Genomic DNA, 21,559 nt, shown 5'->3' with positions numbered 1-21,559 from the left:
AGGGCAGCCACAGCTGCTCTGGGCACCCTGTGCCAGGGCCTGCCCACCCTCACATGGAAGGATTCCTTCTCAGTATCCCATCTATCCCTGCCCTCTGGCAGCTGGAAGCCACTCCCCCTTGTCCAGGTCCTGATGAAGAGTCCTTCTTGTAGCCCCTCCAGATAGTGGAAGATGCTGTGAGGTCTCACACAAATCTCACCTTGTTCAAACTCTTAGTGCCCTTCCCCAAGCTTCAGCAAGAGAAGCCTGGAAGTACATCCAAGGCTGAAGACCTGTTCCAAAGCTGCTTTCTGAAGACAAGTAGATAGAAGTGGAGAGCACTTTTCATAGCACTGACCAAAAAGACTGGGGCTTGTTAGAGATGCTGCAGTTTGTGGGTCAAGGAGTGTTTGTGCTTTCTTGAGAACATCACTGCAGTCAGGTGTAGGGATGAAGTGAACCTTGAGGTCTTCTCAGCACAAATGGTGGGAACACTTCCCTGCCAAACCAGGCTCTGGCTGATGCCAAACTACTCCTAAGACTTTGGAATCACAACCCACTTTATGAAGCAAGGAGATGAAGCCTCATAGCTCTCTGTGCCCTGACTTCTTCTACTCCACATTTAAAACAATTTTTAAAGGGGCCAAACAAGTCACATATAATTTATACTTTAATACAGAAAAGAGACCATACATCTGGGGTTCATACACAGCACAGGGAGCACTTCAGTACATCTAGAGTAAGACAGAAGTTGACCTTGTACTTGAAGTAGGTGAGCATGAGAGGAGGAAAAGCAAACACACTTAAAATTTGATTCAATGTTCCAATGGAACTCACTCTACTAACAAAATTTAAAATCCAAAATGAATAATTACTTGGGAAAGCCAATAAACTCAGGGGGTGAGTGGTAAAAACTGCATGGAAATCATGGGAGCTGGGTCTCTCCATCCCATGCTGAAGGTCCAGTTGGTTGCACAGGGAACCACAAGCTCCTACAGGCATTGACAGTCTGTAACTCCCGAGAGGGCCTGGTGCAGTTTAACAAACTGTCTGAATTCTTCCAGAGGCCGAGCTGAGCCTGGGCTCAGGGACACACCCACTGGGATTTAGTTTGGCTGGACATGGTACCTTAGCTGTCAGATCCCAAAAGGTGCCATCGAGGTGCAACTCTCAGCACCTGATGTCTTGACACAGTCCTGAGGAGGAGCTCTGAACACCACCAACACTTCAGTTCTTAGAGCAGAATGTGTGGAAACCTCCAATTCCAGCTCAGCTGGGCAATACCAACACTCAATTAAATCTGAGTGCTGGGAAAATAAATACACACTGAAAAACATAATCACAGGGCCTGGGGGCCATCACTGCTGGGCACTCAGGGTCTAGGGACAAGTTCCACCACTGCTGGGCTCACCAGTGCTTCCATTTGTCCTGGGGGAACAGCTCATCACCAGGGCAAGGAATGGGGTTGGTCTGGCCCCTGGTGGAGGTTCATGGTCCATGTGTCTTCCTTTCTCTACTACACAACAGCAATTCATCTGGAGCAATAACGGAGTGTCTGCACATCACCCCAGCTCTGTGCAGGCACCAAAGGACACTTCTCTCTACTGACCCAGTGACACACAGAGAGGGGTTTTCAAAAGTAGTCAAGTGGAATTTGGGCATCTGAACCCCTGGGACTCTTAGGAGGTCCCGAAATCTTCCCATAGGCACTTCTTTTTAGGAGAAATCAATTTGCTGCACTTGGGAAAGAAGCTAAGAACGGAAACACGGAGAGAATGGAACCTGTATCCTTACTAATGGAAACTAAAATGTGCCTTAGCAGAGATTTGTTACTTGCAACTAAAATTTTCTGCTTGATCTTGTTATTTGCACTGAAAACCACAAACACCTTAGCAGCAACCAGCAGCAAACTTCACCGCTCAACCCACCATGCACTTGGCAGTCAGGAAAACAATACAAATTTGCTTGATGTTGCAGCCCCGCCAAAAAAAGGATTAAACTTCCTAGGGCCAGACTGATACCTACACCTCAATTTTGCCAAGTCTGATCAGGTAACTCAACACCCAAGCGATCCAGGTTTCAACACCACTGCCAGAGCAGCACTGACCTGAACCAGCTCTGTGAGGAGCTGTCCCTCTCTTTCTTCTTGAATGGTTTCAGCTTTTCTTTGCACCAGCAGCAAGTTTAAAAACTCTGATTTGCATGCACAGAGCCTTTACACAGCCATCAGAAGGGATGGCTTTGTGAGGCAGCCCTGTTCTGGGTGCCCTCAGCTTGGCTGGCAGTGCTGAGCTCAGTGTGTGCTCATCAGGGATTAAGACAGTTCCTACAGGGAATTCCTACTTCTAACTCCTACAGGGAACTCAGTGCTGCAGGAGCAGGACCAGGGAGGCTCCAATCTACCCGAGCTAAACCAGCCTGGAGGGTGCCTGTTCTCACAGTCACAGCTTTGTTGGCCCTGAACCCAAATTCCCAGAGCCTTACCTAGGTCAGGATAACACACTCAGAGGAGCAAAGGAGAGTTGTTCCCAGGTATGTGCATTTTCCCTACTGAGGGCTGGTTTACTATTGGTATTTCTTACCTGCCTGACAGCAAAATGGTCCAGTCAATTCCAAATTGGGAAGAAAGTAGCTGGCTGTTTAAAGCTGCAGCAGCAGCTCCTTGGAGAGTCTACAGCAATTCTGACTGACTAAGGTTGACGAGACCAAGGATTTTACTCAGGTAGTAAACTGGGAGCTACTCCATTGGCTTTATTTGTCTTAGCAGGGGGATGGAGAAGACAACTCAAAGTCTTCAGCATGCACAGTCACTTCCAGAAAGCTTCTTACATCTATTTGGCTATTAACAGATTTACTTTGTTGGTAAAATATCAGCTACAGTCTCTTTTGGGTTTTCCTTCAGCATGATCTACTCATTTTACTGAACTTAACAGAAAACATCCCTAAAAACAGTGATTCCATCTCATGGAGAAGTATAGATGGGGGATTCCTGTGAACAGGCATACGCTTCCTATGGAACTGCTTCCTGCTTCCCTGGGGCAGCAGTACACCACGCTGGATCCAAAGCCAGGTGGCAGTGCAAACAGATTCCTCCACGCTCAGAGTTTTGCTGTCACGCTGTGCTACATTTCTGCTGGTTGACAACAATATCAACTGTCCTGCTTTGATGTTTTGTGATCCTCACAAAAACGAAGTTGTGCCTAATGGTAAAGGAAAGCTTTGTCTTGACAGGCCCAGGATTTCCTCTCTCATGTCAAACAAGACGTTTCTACACACTTGTGCTCTTCTCTCAGAAGTTTAGATAAAATATTGAGCACCCACAATCCACAAGCCTTTGTAGTAGAAACAACAGATCATTTCTTTTTGTCTGAGGAGACGTTGCTTTTGATTGCACAATTAATACTACGGAGTGTGGCTCTTTATTAACATGCTTGAAATACGACAACGTAGTAAGAGCATGAACGAGGATAAAGCACCTTGCAGGAGTCTGTGTCCCATCACCTGGGATGAAACTACGGCAAGAGGTTCCCACATCCAGCAGGATTCTCCACCCTGAGCCACACTAATCCGGTAGATCATTAACAACCATTTGGGAGAAGGGGGCATTCAGCCTGTCCAGTTCATCCACTTGTGGGGGGTGATGCATTATAACCTCGTGGTCCTCTGAAACATCATCCCCCACCGTGACCAGGTTTGTCAGGGATTTGCTCCGAACACACTGGAAATCAACGTGGCGGCTCTTGCCCTCCTCCTTCTCCCAGGACATTTGGATGAACGGCCGCTGCACGTAGTTGTAGATCACCTCGGAGCGTCCGCCGGGCCTCCTCTTCACCTTCTCTTTGCAGGTGGGATACCCTGGAAACACAGACAGCCAGTCAGCTCCACTGCACCTCTCTGACTCACAAAGTGCCAATAGGATTCCAGAACATTCAGGGAGGAACGACTGTGGGGTCAGGGTGAGACACACACAACTCAGTAGACAAATGCTCAGATTCCAGACAAATGCTCAGATTCCACATTTAGCATTACTGGCTTGCAAAAGACTGCTCTCTTTCCCCCTACAAAGGAGTCCTGGAATGCTGGACATCCTTCAACAAAGAAAACGTAAAGCTCCAGGAGCAGGTCATCCCTATGTGCCAGAAGGTGAGCCAGTGAGGAGGAGAAGGAAAAGGGAGCAGACAAATCAGGAGACTATGAGGATGTTGTGAGGTTATGTGGGGAGAAAATGAGAGGAGTCAAGGCTGAACATGAGCCGAGATATGCCCAGGTGGGCAACAAAGCCAAGGGCACCTGGGCTGTACCAGCCATGGTGTGTCCAGCAGGCCCAGGGCAGTGACTGTCCCCCTGTGCTGGGCACTGCTGAGGCACCTTGAGTGCTGTGTTCAATTTTGGGCCCCTCATGACAAGAGAGACATGGAGGGGCTGGAGCATGTCCAGGGAAGGGAACGGAACTGGGGAAGGGTCTGGAGCACCAGGAGCAGCTGAGGGAGCTGGAAAAGGGGCTCAGCCTGGAGCAAAGGAGGCTCAGGGGGGACCTTGTGGCTCTGCACAAGTCCCTGACAGGAGGGGGCAGCCGGGGGGGTCCGGCTCTGCTCGCAGGGAACAAGGGAAGGGACAAGAGGAAACAGCCTCAAGCTGTGCTGGGGGGGTTTAGACTGGATATTAGGGAAAATTTCTTCACCTTCACAGGCTGTCCAGGGCAGTGGTGGAGTCACCATCCCTGGAGGGATTTAGAAGACGTGTGGATGTGGCTTAGCAGTGCTGGGTTAATGGTTAGACTCAATGACCTCAGAGGATTTTTCCAACCTAAATAATTCCATGGTTTTCTGACAAGAGGGTGCAGCACTGTGTGTAGTCAGTCTACAGGTGCTGCACAGCACCAGCCATTCTGTGAGCAAACACAGCTACTATAAAAATAATAAAGTCTCCCAGGATAAGGCCAGCATTCTGTAAGGTCCCTAAGGGAATGTTTGGATCAGTAGGTGGAAACATTTGACTCCTGTTTCCTGTTTACTTATTCCTAAGGAGATGAGTCTTTCCGGTACATGCTATGTACTTTTTACTTTCCTTTAACTTTTAAGCCTCCTGGCCAATTTCAGTGGAACACAGTAGAGGTAAAAGAAGAACATGCTGAGTTTTAACTGGTTTCATAAAGATAAATGTAAAACACAGAGTAAACAAGGAAATGCCTGGAGTCCAGAGGAAACCAGCCTTTACTGACTGTGGAGTCACCTGGTTCTGCATTTCCCCTGCTGAAGCAGCAATTTACCTTCGATGCCAATGCGAATGTTCTTCAGGCCCCGTTCCTTTAACACAGCTTTTGCCACGTCCCGGTTCTCGATGTACTTGAAGAATCTGTACAGCTTGGAACTGTAAAGGACTTGAGAAATAAAAAGGATTATTAGAATCTACGACGAGGAACCTTCTCCCTAATTCTGACGTGCCCTGCTGTGCCAAAAGCCAGATGTGGTTTCCAAGAATTACTTCAGGTGTCTGCTCTCCTCATTGGGATTAATTGTACTTCCTTGTGGGAGGGCAGAGATGCACATCACAGTCTCGATAGACTGGGTGGTGATGGGAGTGTAAAGCAAAGAGTATTCCCTCACTAAGGAGCCAGGAAAAGGCTGAGGGGGAGGCAGAAACAGAAGGAAAAGTGCAGTGAGTGCTGGGATCAGTTCTAACTAGCCAGGCATCCTGCCTCCAGCAGCACCAGCTCATACACAGCACACAAATCAGGGCTCCATGTGCCAGCATCTCCTCCTGGAGGAAGCCAGTTTGGGAATGTGTCCTTTCCTTATGGCTGGGTGTGTGTGGAACACAGTGCAGAGCCCTTACTTTGTGAATACTCCTCTCCCATGGGAGGTGGATGATCCTCATCCCAGTCCACGGTGTCTTCATCCGTCAGCACGACGATGTGACACTCCCGCTCCCCCTTCCTCGCGCTGTCCACCATGATGGGCAGGATCAGCTCCTCCAGGTAGCTGTCGAACTGCTTGTGAGCCCCATCATTGGAGAGCTCGTGTAACAGAGCACCTGAGGAGACACAGATCACAGGAGCTTTGCTACACTATGAAAATATGTCTCAGCTCTGCACTTCCCAGATCCATCCAAGAGCACAGCCAGAATCCTTCTTCAGACAAAATGCTCAACATATGTTCAGACACATCGACAGCCTCCAGATCCAGAACTGGCAAAATCAGAAGTGCAGACTGCATTTCAAATGGGATGCAAATTGCACTGCAGAACCATTCCATTCCCATTAAAAACCCACCAAGCTCCAATCAATGCAGTGAAGCAGTAACAGACTGAATAATTAATTCATTATGATACTTAACTTGAATTTCCAGCAACAACCTCTGCCCTTGAAAGTATATTTTGCTGCCTTCTCTGTGATCACTCACCAGAGAAAAGGGCAGGAAATTCCACCCACAGCCTGTGTTATGATACCACACACCCCATTTTGGTAAAGTGCCTTTCACAGACCTGCTGGTGTTAAAAGTACTTTTTTTTGCCAGCATGCCCACCAAAAAGCTACTCCCAATCAATCCCTTCATGACCAGAAATTCAACTACTTTCCAGATTGGGTATCCTTGGTTCCTGCTCTGCCCATCAACCTTTATCTTAAATTATTCATGACTCTCCGGTACATTTTGGATAGGGGTTATAATCCTGCTTTTAGCCTTCATTTTGTTGGCAGTAACGGCAAGCTCTGCTCAGCCTCCGTTACAAAAAGAGGCTAAAATGTTTATAATTTGCTTTTGGATCAAGGTGCCTGTGTTCTGAAGGATTCAGTCACTTCACTTAGGATTGAAGCAGCCAAAAGGAAGTTTTTTAAATGCAGCTTGAGCCCCAGTGAAATCCACATGTTCATGCTTAAACTAAAGCACAAGATGAAGAACTGCACTGAATCAGGATCAGAGTGCTCAGTGCCCTGCAGATGACCTCCTAAGAGCTGATTTCTCTCCATACTTACTTAAATCTTGACATTTGATTGTGTTGAAATCAAAGTTTATGCAGAGGTAATCACACGTGTCTCGAAGGTCTGGGATGGAAATCCCATCAGGGCAATTAATGATTCCAGTTTTGTAATAATCCTGTGAATAAAGGGACAGATTTCGGAGAGAAAAATTAAGACATCTTGGACTATGATAATTCTTAATTAGTTCTTTGTTTTGTTTATAAATGGAGAGATACTGAAGCTATTTATAGCTCTGTGAACAGTAAACCAGCCCTGCTTGTCTGAGAATCTACGTCTCTTTGCAGATCCTCTAGGGTCTGATAAATGATGAGCTCCAGTTAAAACTTTTCCATGGCACATGGTTTCATAACATCTCATATGCAATATGCATTTATATGCAACCACAGGGTCAGGATACAGCTCAGGAATTACAACAGCAGGACATAGAAAAGGTAAAAAGCAACATCAGCAAATATCTGAAATGTGGACTTATACGAAAGCCTACAGTATTTTTTCTTTAGGAATCACAATGCAAAATGTAAAAACAGAATGTCCCAGGGAGTGCAGCTGCCTGGAGATGTCTCAGCTGAGCACATGTGACAAACAGATCGTTTCCTCCTTTTCTCCCCATCTGCAGAGCCGCCCTTACCAGCACGGTGCGGAACACGGCTGAGCTGATCCCTTCCGCGATCTCGTACTCGCCCTTCTCGTTTGGCCTGGTGAAATTGTATTCCCTGCCTGGTCCAAACATTCTGGAGAGGTAAAGAACTATGTAAGTGCACAAGACCATCGAAATGTATTTATTTCAGAGACAAACAGGTGCTCTGGGGTTAAAAAAATTCTTCCCTGTGAGGGTGGGCAGGCCCTGGCAGAGGCTGCCCAGAGAAGCTGTGGCTGCCCCTGGATTCCTGGGAGTGTCCAACGCCAGGTTGGACGGGGCTTGGAGCAACCTGGGAGAGGGGAAGGTGTCCCTGCCCATGGCAGGGGGTGGAATGAACTGAGCTTTAAGGTCCCTTCCAACTGAGGCCATTCCATGATTCTGTGGTGAAGCCCAGCAGTCCCACAGAGATACAGTAACTTAAACCTCCACTCCAATCTCTTCCATAGTAAATAAGGACAAGAGGAGGGCTGGCCTCTGTTGCTATGGCTACTGCACTCTAAGGAACAAGCCAAAGGAACAGATCATTCAGTCCTGGGGCAGAAAACCCCCTGACAATAAAGCCCTTGCTCTGACCTACACCAAATAACTCCACATGGCTTTTGATGCCTTGTTTTACACAATAACCCATGCAAGGGTCAGTGACCCGACAGAACCCTTTGGTCACGGAGGGGGGAAAGTGCCGGCAATACAGCACACAAGGATTTCTTGGTGCAGCAACAGGCTCCAACCTCTCAGCAGGAGCTGAGTAACTTCTCTTTACAGAGAGTATCAAGGGGTGGCAGCAGGAGGGGATGGAGCATTATCATATTCCCCATTCAGGAGGAAGGTTATCAGCTGAGGACAGATGTACTGCTGACAGACCAGGCAAACACTTGGGGAGAAGGCAAAAGGAGACCATGTTTGGCTAAAAGTGTGCATTTTTTAATTGAAGTGGACCAAAGGGAGACTTATCTAGAGAACTACCACCTCTCCATCTGCTCAGGTCTTCTGGGCCTCACTCACAGCCAAATTCTTACTGAGGTCACCGTGTGGAATGTTTATTCCATTTTGAAGAATTTTAGACTGTCTTGAGGTACCTTGAAAGTACCGGCAGTGACCCACCTTCCCAGCATGGTGTCAGGGTGAGCAGTGAAGATCTGGGGATTCACTGCAAAGCGGGTGCCATCCACCACCAGGGTCACTTTCTCTGGAGCTACTGTCTGAGAAGTGCTGCTTGAAGACAATGCACAGCATCCATGGCGTTCCTGGGTATTATAATATTCCAGCTGTCTCTTATTTCCATCTGGGATATGGCAGCTGTGAGGTTCTTCAGGAGCAGACAGCATGCTACTGATCTGGGGACTTACTGGGCAAGTGTTGTGGCGGCATTCAGAATCCAAACCTGAGGGACACAAACAAACATTGCAAGGGGAAGAGAGGATTTACTGAAAAATATCATTTCATAGTAACACTTCCTACTGAAATGAGAAAACTGAGTCATGCAATAATTAAGGATGCCAACAGCCATAACTGTCAGGGTAATGTTATATGACATCAAACTGGGCTGTTACTGAATTGAACCAGCAGCTGGCTGTTTTGGTGAGCCATGATGCTTAATGTTCCTTGTTAAAGCAAGATGGATTCAGGTGCAAAGAGCAGGAGCACAGCAATTAAGCAAGGCCAGAAACACAGACCCAGACTGCTGGCAGGACCCCCACAGGAAGCTGAGCAGCAGCACACACCTCACCACAGTGGTGTAAGGCAGCAGTGCCCAGTGCCAGTCTGTGGTGGGCACACAGGACTGCCCAGGTGCCTCCAGTGAATCTGTTCAGGGACAGCCTCAGGCCAGCCAGGGCATTCCCATGGGATGGGTTCCAAAGATGATGAACTCTGCTGTGAACTTGTGTCCTTTAGGGCAGCCTGGCACAGGCAAGGCACATACTCCCCAGTGCAAACTGCCTTGTGATACTGGAACATTTTCCGAAACAGAACACCCCTCAAAGCCCAAAAAATAATCTCCCTTAAAGGCTACAAGGTTGAGGACCTTATCCTTACCCTCAGTCCTGGGAACTGCAGGGCTGTGACCTCCTAACACAGAACTTTCTTCTGACTCATGGGCTGCTACAGTTCTGTTTTCCACAGGACAACTGGACTCCAGATTTCTCAACCAGTCTGTGCCCCCAGCACAGTTCCCATTCATGCTGGGCCTCCGTGCTGTGAGGAGTTGGTGGCGTTTCCTAAGAGAAGAGCTGGAGAGAGAATCCAGGTTGTTAGTTTTGGAAGAAACTCCCAAGCAATGAAGTTCAAATCCCTGTATCTGGTACCACAAGCAAGGTACCTCAGGCTCAAAAAGCATTTCTTCAGGTGTTTAACTGTGTTTCAGAGGCTTATGGTGCTAGCTACGCCCCTACCCTCACCTAGGAAGAGAGGAAAAAAGCTTTTAAAGTAATCAGGGGTCTATTAAATCTATTTAATCTATTTAATCTACAGACCTTCACTTTTTTAAAGCTGAGTCTAAAGTCACTGATGTCTTTAGATCGCACGTATGTTCCTGCAAATACCTTCCAGGCAACTCCTCCAGACCTCTAAGAGCCCTTTAGAAATGTTTCTATTCTTGACTCCCAGACCTGGCCAAATGAACTCTATAACATGGTTACAGCCTGAAATGTAACATTTTCCCAGTTAACAGCTCAGGCACTGCCTCTTAACCACTGAGGTTTGACCAGGAGGTTCCTTGCTCCCAGTCATTGCGTGGTTTTGGTTCTTTCTTCTTGATTTATCCTGTGCCATCACACAGTGCTCCCCCCACTATTTAACCCAGGACAGTCCCACAACAAACACTCGTACGGTGCAGAATGGCCGTGGCTGGAGCAGCCCCACACACGATGCTTTAACCAATGCCACTCAAATCTGGAATGCTCTTCCAGCATACGCAGAGACACAGCTCCCATTTTTTTCAAGTGAAATTCTTCCTCCTTGTTTCTATCTTTAAGACCCACTTCACTCCTCTGTATCTCCTAAGAGATCAGATCTCTTTTCCGTCTCTTTCCCTCACTCTCTCTGGCATTTGTCTTGTCCTGGATAAGAACCAGCTCTCCTTTCTTGACATCAAGAAAGCGATTTCCTTCCGTCAAGTGTTTTCCTTTCACTCTCTCAAACATAAAACACCAATTTCCTCATTAATGATTTTTTCCAATTTCCCCCCACAGAACAATTGTCCTGTGTCTTTCCCTTGGATGAATGAAGACTGCAGGGCCTGTGGGTGCCATCTCTGACGCCTGGCAGAACACTGCCACAGCAAAGACAAAGCAGATAGAACACAGCACCAATAAAATAGCAAAATGCCAAGTCAGAGTTGCTGAGTTTCTGGCCAGCACCTGCTGAGGGTCAAGGCCTTAATGAGCAGTTCAGTGGTGGGTTTCAAGCCCATTGTTACTGGTGGTCTGAATTAAGCATTTTACTCTTAATGAGAATTTAAAAAAGGAAAAACAGCTCATTCCTTTTGTTCCGTAAACCCAATTTGAAGTTGCCAACGTTATTATATCTGTATATTTTTAGAAAATCTGCTGCTTACACATCAAGTGATGGTCATCCAAAGGAAGATTTTTGGCAACAACAAAACCATTTATTTTTTTAAAGGCTCTGGCTGGCAGGACCAGTGACACAGGGAGCCCCCAAGGGTCATCTCAGTCCCAGCAATCTGAACAGCACCCGGAGCATTGCCTTCTCCTCTGCTCTTACCAAAATACCCAGTGTGGTAAAAACTCACTCTCCCCACACCTTCCAGGCTGCTTTCCTGTCCTGGCTGCCTGGAGAAACCCCTCAGCAGTGCCACCAGAAACCCAGCAGTCCCTGTGAATGCTGCCCTGCACTATCACAGAATACCTGGAGTTGGAGGAGAACATCAGTACGAGAGTCGGCCTCCCAGCTGCTCACAGGACCACCTACAACTAAACTGTGTGACCAAGCATCCTCCAGGGAGAATCACGAAATACCCTGAGCTGGAAGGGACCCACAGGGATCATCAAGTCCAGCTCCTGGCCCTGCACAGACAGCCCAACCATCCCACCCTGTCCCTGGAGCTCTGGCAGCCTTGGGGCCATGCCCATTCCCTGAGGAGCCTATTCAGTGCCCCAGCACCCTCTGGGGGAAGAACCTTAAGAAGAACATCTTAAGTGGGATGGACCTGGTCACACATGAAGAAATCTTTTACCTGAGCAAAGGTAACACAAACTCCGTGTGAACAATCTGAGCAATCCTCTGCTCTCTTCTCCCATGTCAGAGCAGCAAAGGCGTGGCAGAAAGTCCAGCAGTGCTGGGCAGTGGGACAAAGGGGTGTGGAGGTAAACCTAAATATGAAAACCTACATATTCTAAAACACCCTGGAGGGGAAAAGAAGCCCGAAGCCCACCCCGCCCCCCCAAGAGCCTTTAAATCAATTCCAGAATCGACAATGTCCAATGGAACATAAAAGTCAACTATTCCCCTGTTTCATAGCACTGATATTGTGAGGAAATGGAATTTCTCAAGACTGCAAATATTAAAGTATTCATAGAACTGATACTGTGATTTCAAACACATTCATGGAATTATTACACTGTATATTTTCACCCTGAGATTAGGTCAATTGGCTGGAGCATGACGCTGGTAACACCAAGGTTGTGCATTCAGTCCCTGTAGGGACCATCCTCTGAAGAGCTGGACTTAATGATCTTTGTGGGTCCCTTTCAACTCAGAACATTCTGCAATCTGTGATCTGAACCAAAATGCTTTACAATTTGGTAACTGCACTGAAAGCCAAAACCTGTTTTTTAAAATGCAGTTTGATTTACTTAGGGAGAAATATTTTGAGATGGGGAAAAGAATACCCTTGTCGAGCAGACACATAATCATAACCCTAACCCTAAGGGAAAGCCCTCAAGGGGAGTCATTCTCAAGACTTGCCAGCTGTCAGGAGGAACCCCAGAATGCTTTGGGTTGGAGGGACCTTAAAGCATCTCAAGGGACACCTGTCACTAGCCCAGGTTGCTCAGAGGAGCAGACACCACACTGGGTTGTGGCTCAGGAACTCCTTTCCCCCCACCTTAACTTTCCTGTATTGAAACAATATCCCTGATAAAACTGATGCTACCATGCTCACCAGGGAACAGAATCTGCTCTGCAAGCTGACAAGAACTCCATTAAGAAAACAAGACAAGCATAAAATTTACTTCTTGGGCCTCTTTTCTTCCAGGAGTGCTCAATTGCTGCAGCTCTGCCAACAACCTCCTCTTGTGGTGCCTGAACAATCTCTTGATTATTTAACGCATTACTCAGCAGAGAGGAGAATTTAGGCAGGAAGTCAGATCAATAAGCAGAGTATACGAAGGCAAAGAGCAGCTTTATCCAGGGACATTTAGACTCCATAACTTCCCCAGAGCTCTGCTTTACAAGCCCCATTTAAGTGATGTCGAATAGCACGAACACCAACAGACTGAATTTCTCAACAAGCAAACTGGTTTGGGCGAATGTTGAAATCTTTGTTCATCACCTCAAACTCTGAATTAAATGCAGAGACCCTGCACACCCCTCAGCAGAGCCCTTAACAACAGCAGCTCAGAACTTATTTACAGAACACACACCAGTTATGCAGGAACTACAACACATGAATTTTCCTTCATCATTTCCCCCGTTTTGCTGCTTAATCTGCTAAGCAGGATTGGTAGGGAAAAAACACCCCAGCTGTTTTACACCCTCCTCCTTTTCTGTTGCACTAAGTTGAGCACCAGCAAAACACACTAGAACCAGCTGCTCTTTGCAATGTGGTGGCTCTCCCCAAGCATAAGATCTGACTTTCCTCTTTCCTGGAAATGGAACATCCACTCCTGCCCATCATCTGACCCTGCTCAGGCTGATGGCATTTCCCTGTCTCCTGGCCCCTCTTGGCCTGCCAAAATCCTGCACATCGTGTGTCAGCAGAATTGAGGGAAATGAGAAAAGATCTTCTGGCACATCTGGCTGGTAAAATAAATCCCCAAACTGGTCATTTAACGTGACAAATATATTGCAAACACACCCAGAACCCAGTGGGGAAACAAGTACATAAAGACTTCAAGGCCAAACTCCTGCCTGACCAGCTTACAAATGTCCTGGTTTCCTTTCATGCCCAGGATCAAGGCAAACTACCCGTGGTGAGAATGAATGCCTATAAATAATAATTAGCACTATTCATCTTCAAAGCTTTTTACAAATATTAACTGCTCATTGCTCCTAAGAGCCCTGGGAAGCACTGCAGGGAAGTGTTTTATGAGCGAAAACAGGGACACAGAGGAGGAGACCTAATCCTCAGGATCAGAGCAGCAGGCCCACTGCCTACTCAGGTGTTACTCTGACTTGTAGCACGTTCACTGCTCACCTCCCTGGCCATGCACCAGCAATTCCCCTGTGCTAGCAGGACAAATAGTCCCTGGTTACCAGAGTCCTTAGAGGGCTCCTTCCATGCACGTTCCCACCCTTTGGGAAGCGTAAATTGGCTGGTACCACAGAATGAACAGGCAGCCTGATGTCTTTCCTCACTTCTCTGTGGTTTGTTTGTGAGCTCAGATCCTGAAAGATCAGGTAAGGACAAGTCCACAGAGGAGCTGAAGCCTCACAGCTGGATTGTAGGAGCTGGGCAATGAGGAGCAGCAAAAGCCCCATGTCACGTTCAGCACTTAAGATCAGAGAAAGAGCTCCTCCAGCCAGAGAAAGGCTGGGATTTTAATTGTTTTAACGGGACTCAGAATCAAAAATCAAAATTCCCATCTGGCTCTGGCCGCTGGTTTTGCCGTACTTGGAGCATGGGGGCCCCTTCTTCCTCTGGAACACAACAATGTCAAGAATGAGCTGTGCAACTGCACAAACATCTCTGCTCTCCAGACCCTGTGCTGGTGGTCCCAGTGAAATCATCTCTACTTGAACTTGTCTAGAATCTTGTCTTTTGTTGAGGGAAAAACATGGAAATCATATTTAAATTGTTTTTAATCACAAAGTGGAAACATTTTTATTTAGCAATGAACCTTTGGCACAAACAATTCATGCTGCAAATGCTTTGCAGAGATAAAAAGGCTGATCCTTGTTCTTTGCAATTTGTAAGTAGGAAGTGTTCTGGAATGTAAAGAGGCTGGGATGATCTTCAGCACGTTATCCTTCCCCACCCTAAGGAATCTGAGGCACATCCAAAGCCACTTCCCAATGCATACAGTTCTCACCCCACTACTGGAAGAGCTAAATGGCTTCACTTGCACAAACCACCATAAACAAGGTAATGTGTGCCACGAGAAGAAACTCAAATACTGCAACATGGCCAGCAAGGAAAATCCATTTAGATACAGCACATTTATTAAGCAAAAGAAAACAAAAGCATCAGTACAAATGTGCTGATGTCTCTACTTTTTATTTATTGTATTATATAAATACAATATTTTATTATCTTTATAAAGATATACTCCTTATCCTTGGAGGTTTTTTTGAAGAGCCATTATAGAGTATTTTAGGTATGAAGAACTTCACAGAGACTTTGAAGAAAAATAATGAAAAGCCTAGCTGCCAAATCCATTGAGGAGTAAAGCCCTTGCTAAAAGGTCTGACAGCTTATACAGGGTCTCGCTGTCATCTGGCATGCCAAGAGAGAAGGTGTAAGAGAGCAAAAATAGTAGAAATGAGTGGCTTTACTTCACCATTTGGTTTGCAAACGGTGGGGAAGGACCAGCAGTGAGTGAATCAGCTGGTGAACAATCCTCCCCTCTTCCTAAACCACAGCCTAACCATCAGGACTGAAATAAAACTCCAAACAACTCATTTTTAAGGTGACAACACTCCTTTAAGTCTACAAAAACATTCCCATGTACAATTATTCTCAGAAATATGAGCAAGCAGGAAACACGCGAACGCAGGGTGTGCCTGACCTAATTCCACAGTCCTACACTTAGAACAAGATGGATTTCTAATGGAACTGCACGTCTTTCCACAATGGCTAAAGTCTGGCTTTAATTTCTGTCCTGGTTTAACCCCAGATGGCAACTGAGCCTCAAACAGCCACGTGCTCATTGTTCCCTGGTGGGATGGGAGAGAACTGGAAGAGTAACTCATGGGTTGAGATCCTTTTAACAGGTAAAGGAAAAGAGAAGGTTGTGTAGAGACCTCACAACACCCTCCAGGATCTAAAGGGGCTCCAAGGCAGCCAGAGAGGGACTGCTCATAAGGAACTGGAGTGACAGGACAAAGGGCAATGGCTTCCCACTGCCAGAGGGCAGGGTTAGATGGGATATTGGGAAGGAATTCTTCCCTGGGAGGGTGCCCTGGCACAGGTTTCCCACAGAGCACCTGTGGCTGCCCCAGCCCTGGAAGTGTCCAAGGCCAGGCTGGATGGGGCTTGGAGCACCCTGGGAGAGTGGAAGGTGCCCCTACCCATGGCAGGGGGGTAGAACAAAATGAATTTTAAGGTTCCTTCAAACCCAAGCCAGTCTGGCATTCTATGACTCTATAAAAGCTGTGCATGCAAGTAAAGCAAAAAACGAATTTATTCCCCACTTTTCATGGGCAGGAAGGTGTTCAGCCATGCCCAGGAAAACAGGGCTCCATCACTTTGGAAGAAAAACACCATCACTCCCAACATCCCCCCCTTCTTCCTTCTTCCCCCAGCTCTAAACACTGAGCATGATGCCATAGGGGTGGAATATCCATTCCTGGCTCAGCTGGCCTGGCTATGTCCCCCCAGCTCCTGTGCACCCACAGCCCACTGGTGGGTGGGCAGCAAAAAAGGCCTTGGCTCTGTGTGAGCCCTGCTCAGCAATAACTGAAACACCCCTGTGTTATCAACCTTTTTTCCCAGCAAAAACCCAAACCATGGCACCCCCATGAGCTACTCAGAAGAAAATTAACTTTCTATCAGCCAAAACCAGCATGAACTCTTAAAATATCTTCTTAGAATATGCCAAAAGTTTCTCTAAACATAAAAGCAGAGAAACAAATTAGCAATGATTGACTTCCTACTCTGGAGAGAAAAAGGGCAATCTCATGGGTTTAAGATAAATAAGGAGAAGTGTTTCCTGTACATAAGGATTAGGGGAATCACTGTGAGGTATAAACCGCAGCAGGGAATGCAGTATGGAGATAACAGATCTCCCCTGGGCTGCTAACATTGGTTAAGTAAAAAAGCAGCCATCAAACTTGATATGAAAAATTATAATATTGACAAGTAGGTAGCAATGCAACTTCTAATGTTCATAATAACTATTTGTTTCTGATCATCAGATGGAGACTTTCCCAGAGAGAGAGAGAAAAAGAGAAAAAACAAACCATTCTGCCTGTCAGCTCAGTTCAGCTGCAATAAAAATTTCCCAATTGCAGGGAGGCACTCCAGAGGGCTGTGCAGAGTGACAGCAACTCATCCGGTAGAAAGAAAGGCAAAAAGTGAAATGTTCTCCTCTATTAAAAATTCAGACCAGACCTGATGCCTCATTCTGTAACTGTGAGGAACTTAAAGCCCATCCAATCCCATCCTTTACCACGGGCAGGGACCTTCCACCATCCCAGGCTGCTCCAAGCCCCATCCAACCTGGCCTTGGACACTTGCAGGGATCCAGGGGCAGCCACAGCTTCTCTGGGCACCCTGTGCCAGGGCCTGCTCACCCTCACAGGGAGGAATTCCTTTCCAATGTCCCATCTAACCAATATCCCTCTGGCAGTGGGAAGCCATTCCGCTTGACCTATCACTCCAAGGTCTTGTCCAAAGTCCCTCTCCAGCTCTCTTGGAGTCCCTTTAGGCACTGGAAGGGGCTCTAAAGTCTCCCTGGAGCCTTCTCCTGTCCAGGTTGGACATCCCCAACTCTCCCAGCCTGGCTCCACAGGTCCCTCACAACCAGGGAAATCGGCATTTCCAGGCTGAGCCCCAGGCACTGCCCTGTGCACCTGAACCAACGGAGATGCTCAGGGCAAGGTGAGACTTGGCAGGTGTGGGGTTGCCGCTCCCTGGCACCTGTGGATACACCTGGAGCACTGGAGAACAACATGGAAGTGCATTCACCCAGACTGCACCAGAGAGAAAAACATCTAACTGCAGCCTTTACGTGCTTTTCACAAACCTCCTACTGATCCTCATTTCTTTTTCCCAACACAAACACAAGCAGACAATAAAAGCTGATTTATAGGTTGAACCAGCACAGGCACATGACAAAAAGCTTCTCCCTTGTTATGAAATAACACTATCAATATACAGAGGATTCATTTTCCATCTGGCATCAAATGATAGATGGAAAATAATGTCCAGCAGGTCTGATGCAATGCAGGACAGCCTGAAAATGTTGGCAAGAGACAGCAAGGAGGCTGATGAAATGGTTGATTGTTTCTCCCATTCTGTGCATAGTGCTGCACTGTTAGCAAAGTTTACTGACTTAGTCATTTACTCGAGGCTCAACAAAAATCTACTGTTTCTACAAATGCAATTCAAAACTCCAGTTGGCAATATGAGTTTAAGGGTTTAACACTGCACTTGCACACCTTGATTTAGGACCCAGGGTTCACCAGGTCCTTCTGTCACCACCAGTGCTCAGTTTATGCACTGACCTGACCCCTCATCAGTGCCCCGCACTCACAGCACCTTTTCTTTTGCCAGTTTACAATCACCAAGACTGATACCTGCAGAAAAATAATGAAGATTTATTAACTGGATGTAACCTATTACAGACTTTCCCCTGAAATAGGAAGGTCACACCGCGGCAGCCTCATCAACAGGACAGATGAAGTGCATCCAGCAATGTCCCACCAAGGGAACAGAATTCCTCACCAAGGCAACAAGTTACTGCTTTTTTATTCCCCTCCCTCTGAGACCCAGGATATTCATGTTAAAGAGCAAAACCAAGCTAACTATAAAGGGTATTTCCTCACAATACTGGAATAAAGACAGTAATCTGAAAAAGTATATTTGATCCTCATAAAGAGCTTCTTACCACTGTGGCAATGGCAGCTTTGCCAGTGCTATCTGATTAAATTCAGCAATTTAAATAAAGCTGGCTATGCCCATACAGAATACACACCTCTTTCCTTGGCAGAAGGTCAGAGTGGGCAGATCTGATCAGGGAAAAGGGAAAAAAAAATTCTGGCAAAAGATGAGCTGCGGCAAATATAAGCAAGATATTTTTCTCTAGAGACAGGAAAAAGCAATGTTCCTTGCTAAAATAGACAATACTGAGCTAAATAAAGTTTTAAGGCAGGTGACACCTATGAGTTACACCTTCTCTTCACCTGTGTTAAATTAAGCTACAAACAGTTATGTGAAAGCCTGCAACAGGAGTAAGTGCTGCAGACAACAAAGTTTGGCTGTGTTCTCTGTTCTACCATTTTCTGCAAAAGTACTTATAAAGCTTTCAGAAAATCCCACACACTTCAGCAAAGCATAAAAGCAAGAGCTGCCGTATCCCTTTGGATTTAAAAAAGCTTTTATTTCTCAACTTTTGCTCTTAGGCAGTTAAATCAAACTTGGTTTCAAATTCCCACGATTTCAATTCCTGCATTTATATTATGAGAAGTCCAGCTTTTCAATTATAAATGCAGAAAACAGCATAAGGACAAGAGTATTTCTGAGGGAGTTCTGCCACAGAATCTGATCCACTTGCAACCACCAGAACTTCTGAGCTGAACTGATCACCCACATTTCCTGGTGTACCTCTGGAGCAAACCCTGTGCCAAGCACCCCTCACTTACTGCCGGCTCATCCGTGCTCAGTGCTCCCTGCACCACGATCCCGAAATCCTGCTGGAGCAGAGGGAAGCACCAAAGCACAGCAAAGCTTCGGGTTTAAACTCTTTGAGCAGCGATGGTCACTCCCCCAAAACCCGGGCGGCTGATTCATGTAAATATTTCAGGTTAAAAGTCCCTCCAGCTGATTCATGGCAAGTTTGAATATAATCTGTGCGGTAACAGCTTAAAGTCTCCTCTTTTCAGTAAAAGCCTCCCGAATATCTCTCTCTCTCTCTCTCCAGATTCCTTATTCAGGCAGTTTTTGCAGGAATTGTGCGGTAGAAAAGGCTCAGTTTTATTAAACCCTTGAGGCCATTTGGTAAAACACCTGCTGCCACACATCCCTTAGACAGGCAGAGCAATTAGCCACCAGAATTTTTGGTTATGTACATAAATACGTGCACACGGATTCCCAAGCCCAGGAGTCCTAGGACTTGGGCCCGAACAAATTTACAGTAACTGAGGATACAATGAGTCATTTTGACACATCAATGCATTGCTAAAGAACCCAAATAAGAACGACCACTTTCCTTCCGTGCTCAGGTGCCATGGCCAAGGCATTACATGTTTATGGAACCTGGAGATGTTACCCTCTGTCAGCCCAAATATTAAATCAATTTATTCTATTTCTTACCACTTTCCCCTAAGATACAGCTGGATTGCTCAGAGACTTCTCTGAACACATTTTCACAAAACAGCAGAATTAAATATATCACGTATTATCAATAATATATGATTTTTAATGCAAATAGAGTCTAAACAAGCAGGAAACTATTTTTCTCCTGACTCATGCCAGTGATAAAACACATTTTCCTGACACGTCTGAAAGTGTGAACGAAAGATGCCTTTAGAGGGCTCTTGATTAAAAACAAACCAAGCAATACAACACCAAAAAAAAAAATCCAAGTTGTCACTAATTTACTAACTTTTGTATGCAAAAACTTGTTATTACTTTTAGTTTGGGGGCAAGATTTTATTTTTTTTTAATGCTCAATTATCTCATCTGTCTACATACAGGTACAATAAAGCACCTGTGGCTGGTAAAAAGGCTGGGGGAATGTAAACATCAAGAGCCTCTAATCACCAGGAGGTGATGTCCCACACCAGGTGAGGCTGGTGGCCATCATCAGGACAAAGAACAGGTTTATATATTTTTTGATATAATTTATATGATTTGTATATGTATAATTTATAAATTAGCTTTTATAATTACCCTCTGTGTGTTTACCACAGCAACTGTCCACTGTGGATCTCTCGAGATGAGCACTGGTGTATTATCAGTGTGTTTTGAAATACACAAGTTTTAATTAATTTAATTAAAAATTAAAAATTCAGCAGAGACAATATCCAGCCTAAACCAAAACTCCTCTCCTCATTTACAGAGCTTTTAGTTCACTACAAAAAGTTATCTGACATTTCACCCACGGCAAAAAGCACCTACTTGTTCTGACTCTTATTTTAGAAAGGCTGCGAGCAGCTCAAAACTCCACCTTCCCTCTCTGGAAGGGATCCCAACAAGTAACAGCTCACTCATTCCCAGCTCATCTGCTACAACTCTGCCCTACAACTCCAACTGCCATTCATTTCTAACCAATTGCACGGCAGCAGCTCGGAAAACTAACAATAGATGGCACATTTTTGAAAGCTGAATGCAGCTACAGGAGCTTTCAAAATAATAACAATGAAAAAACTCAAACCAAACCCAAGAAACAAACCCAAGGAGGCTGCATTGGAATGCGATTAAATTTGCAAGGAAATACTGCCACGTTGAGAGAGAGGTTCAGACTCCAGGTCCAGCAGCAGTTTGTGTCCAGTGTGCAAGGGCAGAACCAGGCTTGGCAAAGCTCAGGTGTCCTCACCCAGCACTGGGGATCTTTCCCAAAGTCTGGGATGATTCAGGCTGGCATGGGGTCCTTGCCAGGGGCACTATCTGCCATCCCCACGGGGCACTGCCCTATCTCACCACAACAGCTGCTGGAAGCCTGTTCAGATAAAGCCACAGCTGAATTTTCTTGTGGAAGGGCAGAGATGCTCCTTTGTGCCTGAGTGCCTAAGGGAACATTATCAGTGTTGTCCTTAGAAACAACAGAGTTCTCCAAATCAGACGCACGGTTTAATTCTCATTAAGAGAATTAAGATACAGACAATAAGAAAAAGCAAAACAAACATAAGGCTCCTTTCACAGTGCAGCTGCATTAGTAACTGCAAGTAATACTGAGTAATCC

At 46.1% G+C, this 21,559-nt stretch overlaps 1 protein-coding gene across 7 annotated transcripts in view; it reads right to left on the bottom strand.

The window, feature by feature from the left end:
• Positions 1-636: 636 nt before the first annotated feature.
• Positions 637-21,559, bottom strand: part of KCTD20 (potassium channel tetramerization domain containing 20) — a 30,073-nt gene continuing 9,150 nt past the window's right edge. For 5 of the 7 annotated variants that reach the window (XM_082296359.1, XM_082296358.1, XM_082296356.1 and 2 more), the window contains 7 exons: positions 9,633-9,826; positions 8,700-8,979; positions 7,587-7,689; positions 6,953-7,073; positions 5,815-6,012; positions 5,249-5,359; positions 637-3,834 (listed from right to left, as the gene is read on the bottom strand). In XM_082296359.1, the coding sequence (XP_082152485.1) occupies positions 3,542-3,834; positions 5,249-5,359; positions 5,815-6,012; positions 6,953-7,073; positions 7,587-7,689; positions 8,700-8,979; positions 9,633-9,777 (1,251 nt within the window). In that variant the 5' untranslated portion in view covers positions 9,778-9,826 and the 3' untranslated portion in view covers positions 637-3,541. Of the gene's footprint in view, positions 3,835-5,248; positions 5,360-5,814; positions 6,013-6,952; positions 7,074-7,586; positions 7,690-8,699; positions 8,980-9,632; positions 9,827-10,069; positions 10,090-19,298; positions 19,398-21,559 lie in introns of those variants that run through there. The other 2 variants (XM_082296354.1, XM_082296360.1) reach the window with 2 other exon arrangements.

This window comes from Coloeus monedula (assembly GCF_965178545.1).
Source record: "Coloeus monedula genome assembly, chromosome: 23".
NCBI lineage: Eukaryota > Metazoa > Chordata > Aves > Passeriformes > Corvidae > Coloeus > Coloeus monedula.
Note: the sequence above shows the minus strand (reverse complement) of the source record. Positions and strands in the feature narration are given on the sequence as shown.